Here is a 15241-nt window from a genome sequence, read left to right on the forward strand (position 1 = left end):
CGGATTACGGATATATATATATATGTAAGAAACAGGGATAGAATTGAACTGTTACCAGCAGTTAGAATAAAATAGTTTATTGTAATCCACAGAAAAAAACAAGACATTTCCACGATGCCTTAAGATCTGTCTGTCTCACTGTCACTGTCAGTTTAACAATTAGCTGCGATTACACTCACTTCTGATTGAGATTGCGAAAACGTCGCCGTATCGCGATATCGACAACAATCTTAATACTCTAGCTTAGCTCTACAGCTAAGATCCGGCCGACTTATGATCGGATCGAATTATGCGTTTGGTATCCTTATAGATAAAAAGAAGTTACATGATTCGTTGATGATATCGCGATTCGATGATATATCCTGATGATTATCGCCATCTCATTGTGTCGCGATACACTTATCCTTCAATTTGCATTACGGAAGAATATCGCGTGTTCTCCTTCCTCTTTCATTCTTCTCTCTCCTGTTATTTTTTTTTATGACGCCCGTAAATCCGGACATTCGATCGTGATCGCAATTTATCGTTATCGGTGCTGTCCAGAGACAAGCAAAATATTACTCCATTCTTGCGAGCATCATGTCTCGTCGTCATATTCTTCATATATCTGACGGTCTATTATTTATGCATTAAATCTGTATGTGTATCCATAAATTAGTTCGTTTCTAATCTCTAGATCTATGTATACTGACATGTCCAAAGGACACCGCGATTACTGCGCCTTCTGAGAGAAAAGTGATTATGCGAGAGAGAATATTTGACTGCTTATAATCGAAACACTGTGAAGTAATATTTTACACAGCTCTGCTTGTGTGTAGGTATAACGCTTATATCACCGAGGCTTCTCTTCGGCTTTTGTTCGCTTAAGTACATGAGAAGTTATGCCTAGCAAGTGTAATTTTACTCGTAGATGTAGGTGTTTAAACACTCGGACTTAGTTTTATATTCTAACGTAGCATTTTTTTCTCTATACAACTCTAATTAACACGCTCCCACATGGAAGTACATCTCCATTACGAAGTTTCGAATGAGTTATCATCGGCATGAATAATAAATCTCGAAAACCTGAAGCACTTGACCAGAATTGGCGTAAAATGCTCGGATGTTAAAGAACAATTTTTTCTTTTTAAATAAAGCTTAACATCTGCATACAGAATCTAAACTCGTAATGGGTCATTCGTTGCAAGAGCTCTTCATTCATCTGTCATGGAAATTAATGAAACACCGATGAGTCGAGCGAAAGTACAAGAGATGTCATTCCGACAAGAAGTTGGAGATTTTCATAATTGCATTTTCTCGCCGGTTAAACACGCGTATCTGACAAAATCCGAAAGACATCTCAAAGACGTCTCTAGAAGACATTTACAAAAATTTAAGAGCATCTCTGCGATATCTTTCAAATATTTCTATTAAACTCGGAAGTTCTTGTCATGTATGCCTCAAGTCTTGCGCATCAAAAGCAACGAACAATAATGTTCTTATTAAATATATCTCATAGTTAGCGATTAAACAATATTCGCATTTAAGATTCCGTTTGTTAGAGGCTAAAGTGTACAAGGAAACGTGTTAGCTAAGCGGAATGAGTTGCGCATGACAAAAAGATTGATCGATCCTATAAAGCGTTTGTGTAAGGAGGACTAACAACGTAGCTAGCACGTGTCGGGCTATGAATCATGCACGTTCAGCAAGCGGGCATTATGGCACACGAGGATAAATAAAGATATCGGATGGATTGAATCAAGAGCACCGGTTCCTTATACATTACGAGAAGCGGGAAGCTTCCAAATATCGGGATTATGTAACAAAGAATCTCGTGGAAAAATCTTAACGAATAAAAAAATCACAAAATACAGCTGCGATACAGAACGTTTAAAGCAAATTTGTTAATGGACGATAAAAAATATGAGATTTTATTATACAGTCTTTTCGCGCTACTATTTTCATTTGATTTGATCGGAAACTTGATTTTATTGTATATATACTTCTATATTATTCTCTTATTTAGTTCCATGATTTAACGTAATTTTGACAAAAATTCTCATTGCTAATGTTAATTAACTTGTTAAAATATGCTCTGATAGGATCTTATATAAAGCGGTTCTCCCTATAAATAATTTTCATTGATCATGTCAATTATTTCATCGTAATAAAAAAGCGAAGCGACTTCAAAGAGAACGTATTTAAAAAAAAAAAAGAAAAGAAAAAGAAGTGAGAAGTATATATGGCGGATACTACTTTCTATTTACGGTAATACGGCAGCAAGTTGGAAGTAAAAAGGGCACAGCATATAAGAAAGACGGATAAAGATGGAGATTAATCTACCATGTACAATTTTCTACGTTATACAAGATGTATCATTTTCAAAATGTTTCAAGCTTCAATGATGAACATTTAAAATCAATTGTTCCCTAATTTTTTGTAGAAAGTCTGGTAAAAATGATTGAATACTAAGAGAATTAAATTTTTAAGACTCAAATTTCCTAAAATTATTTAGAGAGAAATTTTGAAATAATATCTCTAAATTCACTAATAAAATATTACAAAATTTATCAAAGAATACGTCATAAAGACTTGACGCGATGAGGATGAAACATCTTGTATTTCGCAATTCCGAGCAATCGTTTACGAACGAAAGCGAGAAGACGTGACTGACAAAGAGGATTTCTCATGAATCTCATCATGACATGACATGACGATCTTATCTGTCAAGTTTCGTAATCGTCATTTTCGGTTGCTCATAAAGCGTCGCCACTCGTTTCACTCGCACGCAAGATTTGCCTGGTTCGTACGCACAATCTGGCCGAAAATTCCGGGTGAAAGTTTTACGAAAAAGTATAATACTTCACGATAAATCCGCCGATCGTGCGGGTTGCCATTCGGAACGTTCCAGCGAAATATTACACATTCTGATTTGTTTTTTTTGTCTACGCTCGCAAACATTAATACCGATTAATACGTCGATTCGGAGGGTGCGTCCCCCGTTAAATACAAAAATACTGTTCTGATGCACCATATCTTTTCACCTATTATCCCTACCATTATGCACATTATAATCCCTGTAGTCTTTAACGCTCCGTTATCGTGGACGAGAAAAAAATACTGATACACGTAAGAGTATAATGGATTATACATATATGTGTTTGTGAGAAAAAAAGAAAGATTAGCGCACAAAAGTACCGAAATATCTGGATTGCGATTACGACCCGCTAGAAGCTCATCATTCCTTTTAATTGGGTCAAAGCAATGGAGAGCTTCTGGAGAATCACAACGCAATCGTTGCTCTCTCATGCGATTGTTTTCTAATCTAAACCTGGTTGCATCGATTTTGTCTTAATACTAAATTTGTTGCCTATTATCAGATGTTATCATAATGGAATCGTCAATTCGGAGCAGCGATTATATATTTATTGACTATAACAATTAAAATATTATAGAATAGATTATACAAAAAGTATCAAGATTTAAACCGTGATTAATAAGATGATTCCCCAAGAAGTCTCTGATTAAGAGCTACTGCTTCTTGCAACTTCAAAGCTAATTAACTTCAAGTGGATAATTATGCATCTAATTTTCGACAGCGTGGGCCGTGCATTTTAGATTCGTCTTTCCTGAAGAAAAGTCACTGCTCAGAACTAGATAAACCATTGTCGGCGCAATCCGGTCTCGATACCAAGAGAGAGAGAAAGAGAGAGAGAGAGATAGAGGACAGCGATATAAAAAATTGATATAAAAAAAGGAGCGGTAACGGAGATGCCTTTAACGATCGTCGATGTACAACATCGTTTCGCAGAAGAATCTTGCGTGAATTTTGGTATGCGCGCATCGTACAGGCGACGAACTGTCATTCCATGTTCCTTGATTAACGTTATAATACTACGGTCGTTTAATGAATTTTTTTTCAATAATCGCGGCACGGCGTGAAGCAAAATCCCGTCCCTTACTCCGCGCCGTTCGTTTTTCTTTTATCAACTACGATTATTAAATCATATAATTACATATATATATATATAATTTGTGTTGTGTTTTATATATATAATATAATATATATATATAGTATATATTCAGCATCACAGTAAGATAGCGCCCTTCATTATTAAGTTATCGTCGATCAGCTCGGATCATTTATATTTTCATTCCTGTCAACAACATACTCTACAACAATCCGCTTAAACTTCATCAAAGATTTCTCGACCGCGTATGCGACGAGTTTTTTTTACGTACTGTGAACAGGTGGCGGAGAGATCCAGCACCTGCGAAAATCCGAGATAAACGGGAGAGTATTAATTAAAAAGTCGCGAATCGTGTAGCCAAAGGAGGCATAAACTGCCGGTTTTTAGCGATTCTTGGCGAGTCGCTTCCGTTTTTACAAATTCACAAACGAATCTCCAGAGCACGCGAATGAGAGCGCCACAAAACAGGTTCTCATGTCGTGTCGGACAAGTGTACGCGTTCTCTTATCACTAAGAAGGAAGAGAGAGATTGAATCAAATTGCGCGATCTGTGATACTGATCTGCATATTGATCGCGTACGTTTCTATTTCTTTTTTTTCGCGCGAAAGTAAAAACGCGATGTCATCTCGCATTCGGACGATTCAGATTCAAAGATGACGTACTGTTTAATACACTCCTATTCCGTCCCTATCGATAAACAGTAAAATAGAGAAGAGTCTTACAAATATACATATACTCTTACAATTATATACTCTGAAAATAAATAGTTATAAAAATAAGCGAGAATTTTATGCTTAAAATACCTTAAGGTAAGAACTTAATTTAGTTTGCACCACATACGGAGTGGAATGTGTTTTTCTTACTAGAACGTACGAAGCGTAATTCTAACACAAGTTCAACTACCAAGTGTAAAAAACATTAACGGCAACTTGATCATAAAATTATCGATTGTGCAATAGCTCAAATAGTAAAAAAAAAGAGTGAATCAATAAATTAAGAGTGCAACAATAGATTATAGACCTATGACAAAGACTGACGATCATCGAGAGAATTAGTCAGCGACATCGTCGAATTTATATAATATATATGTATAATTCGTAGAATAAATAACTGTGCTCCAAAAAGATTGATTTACCCGCGGAGACAGATTAGGTACAATATTCGATTCTTTTGCCCACCTTCTTCCCCCACTTTACACTGCAAGTTCTAGCTCTACACGCTGTGGAAGAATCAAGAGAGATATTTACAAATTTACTCGAATCGTTGACGATCGCGAGATAGCTCCGCGCAATCTCGTCCGTTCATAAACTTAAAAGCGGGGAAAACTTTTTTGTACTTTTCTACAAATTTTTTCTCCGTGCCTACTTTACACGCTATAATATATATATGTATATATCTAACGGCGATATATCCCCGAAAAAACGGTAACGTAAACGTTGCCTCGCGACTTATTCGCGACGTCGTTGCAAAAAACGAGAGGGCTTCGTTCAAATCAAACGGCACGAAATTCATCACGACACTCTCGAGAGCTAGTCGAGATTCCGAAGGAGCCCGAGGGACGATCCGCGTCCCGGAGATATCAACGAGGAACACCGAGAGCGAGGAGAGTCAGTATATATACATAGTTATATACCTTAATGACTGTTTTGCGCGAACTGCGTTGGATGGCCGGCCATTGCGCATCTCGCAATCTGCTCGAGAGCTCGCCGAGAGCGGAGACTTAATTTCCGCTATTAATGTATGTGTGTGTGTACAATATATGTTTGTGTGTGTGGTGGCACTTTCAATATTTCACTATACCGAAACGTCGGTCGAAGATCTTATACTATTCACGGCGCGTCCTCTTCGGACGCTGACTAACTCCCACGTCGTCGCTGCCTCGCGACTTCTTACCGATTTGTACCTGACTCTGCGCCGTCAGTTGCAACGAGATCGCGTGGGTGTTGAGCTTTTCCGCCAGCAACAGATCCTTGAGACCCTTCATCTTCTGACTGTACAGCGTTATCTTCGGCTTCTCGTTCTCAGAGTCCGTCTCCACTTCGGGCTCGACATTCTCCTGGGAAGTGGAAGGTGCTGGTGGTAAAGTATCGTCCGGCGGCGCCACGAATGGCTCGCCTCCGCCCTGCAGCAGGTAATCTCTGTTAAGTATCTTCTCGCTGCAGGCCGCAGTCAGAGCTTGAATACTGGGATGCGTCGACGTCGAGTTGGAGGGCACTTTCGACTCTAGACTCTTGATTAGATCTCGCGCCGCGTTCCCACGTTCCTTGGTCTTGCAATAATTGTTGTTGTTGTTGTTCAGCGTCTCCTCCGGACTCGTCTCCTTCTTCTGCGATTCCTCCTTCTGCTTCGTCTCCGTTTCGTAACACTCTATTACTACCTGAGCGCGTATACTGGCGTCGAATTTGGAGATTGTGTTTACCAACGGCCGAGCCCAACCTATGTGCAACACGGGAGTGTTGGCACCCTCCTCCCACTGGCAAATACCGTCGTAGAATCTCAGCAGATACGCGAAGCAACGTGGTTGTCGCAGCAGGCGCTCGTCGACACGCACCGCGTATGGTATCAGTTCGTTGGCAATCTCTAGCAGCTCTTTGTATATCTCTCCGTCGTCCCGCGAGTAATCGTATCTAAATTTGTAATTCAGCGTTAATAAATGCTTATCAATCAAATAGCAATATTTAACATATTTGTTATCACTGACATGTTCATGCAGTTTAGAAAGAAAATCAGACACTCACTTTCGCAAAACATCGGCGGCATCGGCCCATGATGCAAATGCATTCACATGCAATCTGTGCCGATACAGGTATCCTCCTAAGTAGGTATAAGGATAGACATGCGCGTTACCATAGAACTTTCTCGCTGACCTTACAGCTTCCTACAAAAATATATTCAGCATAAATACAAAGGAAAAATATTACTACTCACAATAAATAGCAAATTTAAAAAAACAAACCTGAAAGACATCTATAGGAGGTGGCCTTCCTGGTGTTGGTGCAGCCTCCTCCAGTTCAGCGAGATTACCCAATGCCATGGGATATTTAGCTAAATGTCCCAAGTCATACAGCAACCACAATAGTTCCTGCTGGACTAGTGCCACTTCGGCAACGTCAGTAGTTGCGCTCATACTAGGATTAATGGCTGATACTATAGTAGCCACCTCTAGAGCACGATTGCACACCATCGCTTGACCATTTAAATATAACCACGATCGAGATGCTACTCCAGGTTCCACTGGTTGTCCACGTTTGTCCTCATTTCCCTTACCTGTCAAGGAACGATTGGTGAGTTTATCTTTCATGTCAAACTAAAGAAGAATGTAAACTCTACCAAAAAAGTGCTCTCTATATAACGTACCATGCCATGTGACCTCTGCGGTCTCCGTTCCATCCTCTCCGTAGACGACCCACGCGTGATCCTCCGACATGGCAAGATGCACGTCCTTGAATCCTAAGACCTGACAGCCAGCCACCACTGCAAAAGCCACTCCGTAGCAGTCCAGCTTGTTAGCTGTCAAATAACTGTAAAGGCTCTGCAGATGTGCTCGGTCCTTGTAGTAACTCCTGGTAAGCGAGTTCCAGATCACGTCCGAGACCTTCTTGACGAGCTCCCTGGTGGCGTATTTGGTGTCATATACGGTGAGATCGACGGCGCCCTTGATGACCGCGTGAAATTTCGTATAGAGCGCCTCGGCGATGTGATACTCGACAGCCGGCAGCATCGGCTCGTCGTAGACGGCGTTCTCCTGCTCACCGGAGCTGTGATTGCACGTCAGCGAGTTCTCGACCGCGCCGACGAGGATCGAGAGCAGCGCGAGATCCGGCTCGGCGCTGTTCTCCAACTGATTCTTGAAGATCTGCACGATCGCGGAGATGCTCCGGATCGGGAAGAGGGCCCTGTCCCTGTCATGAAAGCCCGCCATGTCGGGCAAAAGGCCCGCCGAGAACGAGAACTGGGAGGCTGGGACGGCGCGCGCTCGCGCTCGCGGTGACGAGAGAGACGAGGAAGAAGATCTACGACGCCCGAGTTGTCAGATCCGTCATACCGACGATGTTGTATGATTTTTTTACGATTATGTTACCTTCCTGAGGGCTCCTCAACGGACGGTTTTAAGGCCGTACGTCGGTGCCCGCCGACTTCGTCGTCCACCAGTGAACGCTATCCACCAGTGCGCGGATCCCTCACATCTCCGCACGCACGACAAAAGCCGCGGCGACTGCTGCTCCTCGCAGCCTGCTGCCACTCTCCCCACCACGCTGTCACTGCCTCGCGCGCGCGCGCACGTTCTGTCACTGTTCCCCTTGCGCGCGCACGCGCGCGTTGTCACTCTCTCCCTCTCTCTCTCTCTCTCTTTTGCTCTCGCAGTCTGCGCTCTCCCACCGTACGGAGCGTTTCCATTCGACCGTCATCGCGCCGCGCCACGGTCAGGGATAGAAGCCGGTGGAATTTTCGATGGGTCGCGATTTTCGACGCAATACATACGGAAAAAAGGACACGTCGCCAATCGGGCCAATCAACCTGCCGCTTTTTCGGAAATAATAGATATGTGAAACATAACGGGAGATTGATTACCGCCTCGCGCCGTCGCGTATACAAGGGCCATTAACGTCAATTGCTTCTCCGCTGTATAACGAGTATAAAGACAAATATTATTTTTTATTTTGTTTTGTTTTCGCATTCTGCTCTATAAACAGCGAAAATTGAAACCGATGGAATTTTTGATAGAATTTGCTTTCTGCGTGTATGGAAAAAAGGTACATATCTCTCGCGATTATTGAGACATTTCTATTTTATAACGAATAAAGCTGAAAAATATTGCACGAAGCAAAAATAATTAAATTTAAGCCAATAGAGCTTTAAAAAATATATATCGCTTGTAACGAGATGAAATTAATTTCTGCGTTCCATAGCAAAAACAAAATAATTTAATATAGAATCTGAAATTGTTTATAGCGAAAATTAGATTTAGGAAGATATAATTATATTTTTAAAAACTTTCTCTTTTTCTATTGTATTAATTTGTTGAACATTTCGTTTCCTGTCAACACGTAATCAGATAAAATTATATATAAATTAAAGAAATTTGGGTAACAATTTTAAGATATATACATGTCTATCTGTTACGCGAAAATGTTCGTACGCCGATTTGAAAATTTCTGAAGATGGCGCAGTTCTGTTAGTCGCTCCACGCTCCTTCTGTTTGTTGCAGTTGGTTGATCGCGTGTCTTTTGATAAAAACAATATATTTTTCAAGTCAACTTCCTGTCATCGCTCCGTATTATTGAGAAAAACAGAAGATTCATAGAGGGAAGCCATTCTTTAACACGTTTATTTAACGTTTCCACATTTCCTGGGCCTTTCGCTCATCGACTTCAGAATGAAAGTGACAATTAAAGGTAAGTATATCTGAAAGAGGAAACATCGGTAAATTTCTATTTAATGAAGAACATATTTTAATTCCGCCTAATTATGTAGAATTCTGTAAAGTTATGTAAAGTTTTTAATCTCATGTGTACGCGGTTAGGTTGCGACTCTATACAATTTCTCAGTCATGAGTCATGAAGTGTCACATTCATATAGACCGGCAACTCTGAGACTAGTTCTTTCTTCAGGTTGGACAGGTGTCGCCACCTGGCGTTGGATCGCCAACGACGATAATTGCGGCATATGCAGAATGCCGTTCGACGCCAGCTGTCCGGATTGCAAGATTCCTGGAGATGACTGTCCACTAGGTATTTCATTTCAATCCCATTGTTTCTCGTTTATAAATATTAACGCGCATATAATATTCGATAAATATTCAAAAATACAATCTCGAAATATCAATCTATTTTTTATAGATTTTATTTAAATATTTCTTAAAGCGTTTTAAAGCATTTTATTAAAAATTATTTTCAAGAATCATTTGAAGAATTTATTTTATACGTATATATAATTAATTATATATATTTCATTATTTGATATATATAATTATATTAAACACAGCATAGATTCTTTAAGTAGTTTTTTAAAATAAATATTTGATTAGATATTTAATAAAACATACATAAATATATAAAATAAATTCTTTAAAAATGTATTGATGGAAAACTATAAAAAATAGAGATTTCGAAATGATACATATTTTCTATTAGAATTGACTATAATTCATAATGATCGATTTTCTCGACGAAGCCCTGTATAAAATTGATTTTATTTGTTTGAAAAGAAGGATATTTATTTCATATAGTCTCAATACCGAAACGTATCGTCGAGCGTAGGAAGTCCGTATAAAGGGAACGGATCCCTCTCTCGTAAAATGCCGCCGCGGCGGGAACGCGTGTCCGCGACGGCGCGCGATATCGATCGACGCCGGTGTCGGAGAGAGACAACGCGACTGACAGAGGACACAGGGGCGCCGCAGCCATCCCCTTCTTCTCTCCCTCGCCCTTCGCTAGTCCGTCGCGTATCGATGCGCGTACGCGCGACAAACGCACCGGTCCGTCCACAAACCGTCTCGCTCCCTCCCCGCCGCCAGGTGTGCGTTTCATGCTCCCGGTCGACGATTACCGTCTACGTCGACCTCGACGAAATTAATTTAAACGCGCCGCCGACTATTCACCTCGTCGCTCTCTCTTCCAGTCTGGGGGCAGTGCTCGCATTGTTTCCACATACACTGCATCATGAAGTGGCTGCACTCGCAGCAGACCAGCCACATCTGCCCGATGTGTCGCCAGGAGTGGAAGTTCAAGGAGTAACCGCCGACGCTTTCCGGACAGGCCCGCAGGTGTCAGCACGCAGCGAGTAAATCAGGTAATAACGCGTGTCCGTCCCGAGAGCCGGCTGCCGAAACGTGGAGATACATATTGAATAAGCTATTTTTTTTCTATTTTTTTTGGTTTTATTTTTTAGGAAGAGCATGTCATGATAATAGATAGATCATTTGCGGACTTTTCGATTCGTGCAATCGATTCCAAGTCTGTTAAAGAAAAATTGCTAAGGCAATTATCAGTAATACACAGAGAGAATTTTAATTCTCTTAGGATCTATCCTGAAAATCATGGTAATCGTATTGGAAGAATTTTATAAGAGTTTCTCTGATTAAATATTTACCACAATAAAAAATGTTAATATTATATTTTACGATGTACATAGTAAAATAAATCGAACATATTTTATATATATTATTGTGGTAAATATTAATATTTTTCATTGTAGTAAAAATATTTAATCACAGAGGAACTTTTATAAAATTCTTCCAATATCATATTATTAAATTAATTAATTGCAGAGTTTAAGTACACATAGAGAAATTTTGGTAATCAATACTCTTTGTGCATCATGCAAATCATGGTAATTGTTGGAACAATATGATATTGAAAGAATTTTAAATTTCTCTAATTAATATTTACCACAATAAAAAATGTTAGAGTCTACCACAATAAGATATAAAATATATTCGATTAATTTTACTATGTACATATTAATATTTGTTATTGTGGTAAATATTAATCAAATTATAATACCAATATTGCTCCACGATTACCATGATTTTCAGGATAAATTCTAAGAAAAAATTCTCTCCGTGTAGCAAATAGCAATATGCTTCTCATGTATTCGTAAACACATATTTCTTAAATCGATTCGCCACGTATATATTCAGTATATCACTGAGAACTCAGTTCTAACGGGACTGGTATAAGCGATTAACTTGTATGTTTTCTAAGAGAGAGTATATATATATATACCGCTATCAATTTAGGACGTTATCTAAACAAAAAAGCATCCATCCGCTGATGATTAATTCCGCCTGCCGCATGACAACCCAACATGCATTCTTGCATGACTGATGCAACCAATTGGCAATCATTACTTTTCATGGATCTTCTAACTCTTCATATCTCAGCAGCGCGTATATAATGAATTTTTATAATTTTCATAATTGATTTATATAATATAATTGATTATTTAAATAATATAATTCAAATATATAATATATTTAATTTCTATTATATTTCTATAATTTATAATTATAAATGCACAAAGAATGTTTCAGAAATCTGATAACCGTAGGGCGATATTTACTGAATTTAGGAACTTTAATTAACAAAACTTTTAATGACTTCCGCATTCTCCGAGTGGCATCCAAATCTACGCATCAGGTTCAAAAGGTTACGATGAGGCTTATCAGAGCGATTGCACCCCTCTCCTCGTATCTGGAGGCTGCAGATGACGCATATTCGTGTTCGTTGAATTATTAATAAGTCGCATTCAACGATACGCGCTGTCAGCGTCTCGTGTGTATACGTTCCGCGTGTCGAGAATGTAACGTAATAGCCGCGGCATAATCATCCTCTCAACAGAGTGTGGTTACGGTCCCATCGTCCGGGTCTCCTTTTCCGCCTTAATTGCGGGAACCTCGTGTATTTTGCAGACATAATCGTGTGCGAGAAAACTCTGACATGTTTAATGGAACGCGGAGCATGCGAGTAAATAGTAGAAGAAAGTCGGAGTAACACCGTGCGAGCGTATCATTTTTAACGTGACGATTCTATTTCGCTCGTTCTGTGAGTCAATTTCGTGTTTACGTTTGCGAAAAAGACTGAATTATTTATCGTTACGAGAGAAAGAGAGAGAGAGAGAGAGAGAGAGAGAGAGAATATTCCGCATACACTTGTATGCTATTATGTTACGACTGGATAAAGAGCTGGTTAAAGTACAGAATGTAAGAATAGCACACGCAAGTCACATTTCAATACTATCGTGAAACGTTATAGAAAAATTATTGCTAAGTGTTTGCAAAATAGTATTTTTTAATTTGGTATCTTGAAAAATCTCTAAAAGTGAAAATATGAATTATATAACATTATAAAACCTTGAAAATCATGATAATCTTGAGACAATGTGGTATTGGAGGAATTTTATATATAAAAGTTTCTCTGATTAAATACTTTATCACAATAAAAAATATTAAAATATATATCACAATGTATATCACAATAAAATATAAAATACGTTCGATTAATTTTACTATGTACATATTAATATTTTTTATTGGAGTAAATATTAATGAAAGAAACTCTTATATAAAATTAAACCATGATTTTCGGGATAAATTTAAAAAAAATTCTCTCTGTCTATATATTCTTCATTTATTCCATACTCGAGTATTGATTACCACAATAAAATATTGTTTTATATTAACATTTTTTACGATGTACATATTAAATTAATAAAACATTTTATATCTTATTGTGGTAGATATATATATTTTTTATCGTCGTAAATATTAATCAGAGAAATTGCAATAAAATTCTTCCAGTATCATATAGTTCCACGATTATCATGATTTTCAAGATAAAATTCTAAGAGAAAATTCTCTCCGTGTATTACATGTTATAAAGGCATCTCTCCTAAAGCATCTCTTCTGTTTAAGGCATTGATTTGACAAACAGCTGACTAGCATCAGTATTCGAAACGCGCGTCTCGAATCGCGTATCTCACGAAACCCCATGACCCAGTTTCGAGTCGAATTCGTTTTGACGGTCGCGTTGTAAACGTAACTGTCAGACGGCTACATCTACGATACCTATTATATACTCACGATCCGATTTCGACCGGTCTTTATAGCTAGGGACGATCGTCGCGTCGGAGACGCTGCGCCGCATCGATTTGCATTTTATCGGCGGGAGATCGGCCGCAAAAGTGGAACGGCTGGGTTTTTACCTGAGCCAGAACGAAACAGAGTGTGAATAAATTCCAAGCCCGCGCGTTTTCCCGGCCCGGCCGACGTGCCACTTTGGCCTTAATTGCGTCGTGAATGGGCGGACGGGATAAACGATTCGCGGCGATCGCGATCGCTGATAATGCGTATCATCTCGCGAGTTTCTAGAATCAGGGACATTTACCCGAGGAAAGTCGCGGCGAGAAGAGCGCTCGTGAAAATGTAACTGATATCCGGAACAAAATATATTTTTCTCGACGAAAATCCGTAAACGTATACGCTGTTATTTTATTTTAAAGTAAAATTTATCGCGCTATCTATTATATGGAACAATAATCTTTATCAAAATACTTTGCAACATATATAATTCTTAGATTAGTTTTGAAAAAAATGTATTACGTATAAAAATATATCTCGTCAAATGATTAATACTCTCAACAGAGTATTAATTACGTTTCAAAGATATCCTGAAATTAATTCGCGCGCGCGCTTCAGGATATACTGCAATTTCTTATGAACATCGCTTTAATGAGCGAAATATAATCGCATTAATTCTATTACAAGGAAATAATTTGAAATAAACTCGAAAAAAAATCTTTAAAATCTGTCCTAGATTCTAGCAATTCTAGAACAAGTTTTACGATACCGCTGCGATAAATGAAGTAATTAAATAGGATAAGGAGGAAAGTGACAACGAAATAAATAGGTACTAATGAAAGAGGAACGCTAAAGACTCCGTTAACATCAAAGGAATTAAAAGCACCATTGAATGCGGCTCTATTAGAGAGGCAGCCTTTTATATAAAATCACGTCGGAGTCGAAAATAAACTCGAGCGTGACAGGACGCTTAAAAAGCGGGGAATTTGTCTTCGTTAAGAGAAATTACGGCGAATCAGGGATAATCGTGCTCGTCTACTTTCCGCAATCTTCGAGCACAGAAAGAGAGAAAAAGAGAGAGGCACGGAAACACGAGCGAAAGCTAAAAATGTCGCGCAAGCTACGGCACTGGAGAACGGAGAACTCCTCGGCATCGGGGGACCAGCAGCTCATCGCCAGAAAGAAAGAGAGAGAAAGAGACGTAGGGGGACCTAATGGGTCCCTTCCCTTTTCTCTCCGTCTTGCTCTGTTCGTTACTTCCTCCGATAATCCTTCTTCTTCTTCCCTCTCTCGTTCTCTCCTCCAGGTTACTCTCTCACGCGGTACCAACCGCGATACATGCACACCTACACCAGACGCTGATGGAGGTAGCGAGGATCCCGGAGATGCTCGGCCCCGAGTCCAGGGACACGGCGTTTCATAACGCAAGCGCGACTTTTAACTCTTTTAATTAGCGCTAATTGCGCCGCAAACGACTTTGTTTTCGTCGCGATATTTCCTTTACGTATCTTCGTCGTAAAATCTTGTAAATGTGTTGTTTTTTTGTACTTTGAAATTCGTGTTTTTTTTTTACACGAAGTATATTACGATGACATTGAAAAAAGTTTGAAATTGACGTGGGGTAATCGATAAGAGGCTCTTTGCAAATTATAGAAAGTTTATATTTATTATAAATATTTATTATAAATTGAAAATGAATGCATTCGTGGA

The 15241-nt window shown here is 39.2% G+C and overlaps 2 protein-coding genes across 3 annotated transcripts; one reads left to right on the plus strand and one right to left on the minus strand.

The window, feature by feature from the left end:
* Positions 1 to 61: 61 nt before the first annotated feature.
* Mnn1 (menin 1) lies at positions 62 to 8206 on the minus strand. Its single transcript, XM_029319622.2, has 4 exons — positions 7309 to 8206; positions 6908 to 7218; positions 6690 to 6829; positions 62 to 6578 (listed from the first exon to the last, which is right to left on the minus strand). The coding sequence occupies exons 1-4, from the start codon at positions 7871 to 7873 to the stop codon at positions 5777 to 5779; spliced, it is 1818 nt and encodes a 605-aa protein (XP_029175455.1). The 5' UTR covers positions 7874 to 8206; the 3' UTR covers positions 62 to 5776.
* A 123-nt stretch (positions 8207 to 8329) lies between these two features.
* Positions 8330 to 11939, plus strand: lmgA (anaphase promoting complex subunit lemming A). Of its 2 annotated transcripts, XM_085486262.1 has the most exons (5): positions 8330 to 8705; positions 9161 to 9347; positions 9564 to 9683; positions 10573 to 10743; positions 11693 to 11939. In XM_085486262.1, the coding sequence occupies exons 2-4, from the start codon at positions 9329 to 9331 to the stop codon at positions 10686 to 10688; spliced, it is 255 nt and encodes an 84-aa protein (XP_085342388.1). In that variant the 5' UTR covers positions 8330 to 8705; positions 9161 to 9328; the 3' UTR covers positions 10689 to 10743; positions 11693 to 11939. The 2 variants fall into 2 exon arrangements, with proteins under 2 accessions (XP_085342388.1, XP_085342387.1); XM_085486261.1 differs by lacking the exons at positions 8330 to 8705; positions 11693 to 11939 and adding an exon at positions 10843 to 11686 and having other exon boundaries at positions 9090 to 9347.
* Positions 11940 to 15241: the final 3302 nt, after the last annotated feature.

The sequence above is a fragment of the Nylanderia fulva genome, unplaced genomic scaffold, assembly GCF_048542155.1.
Source record: "Nylanderia fulva isolate GAGA-0341 unplaced genomic scaffold, ASM4854215v1 Scaffold41, whole genome shotgun sequence".
Classification (NCBI taxonomy): Eukaryota; Metazoa; Arthropoda; class Insecta; order Hymenoptera; family Formicidae; genus Nylanderia; species Nylanderia fulva.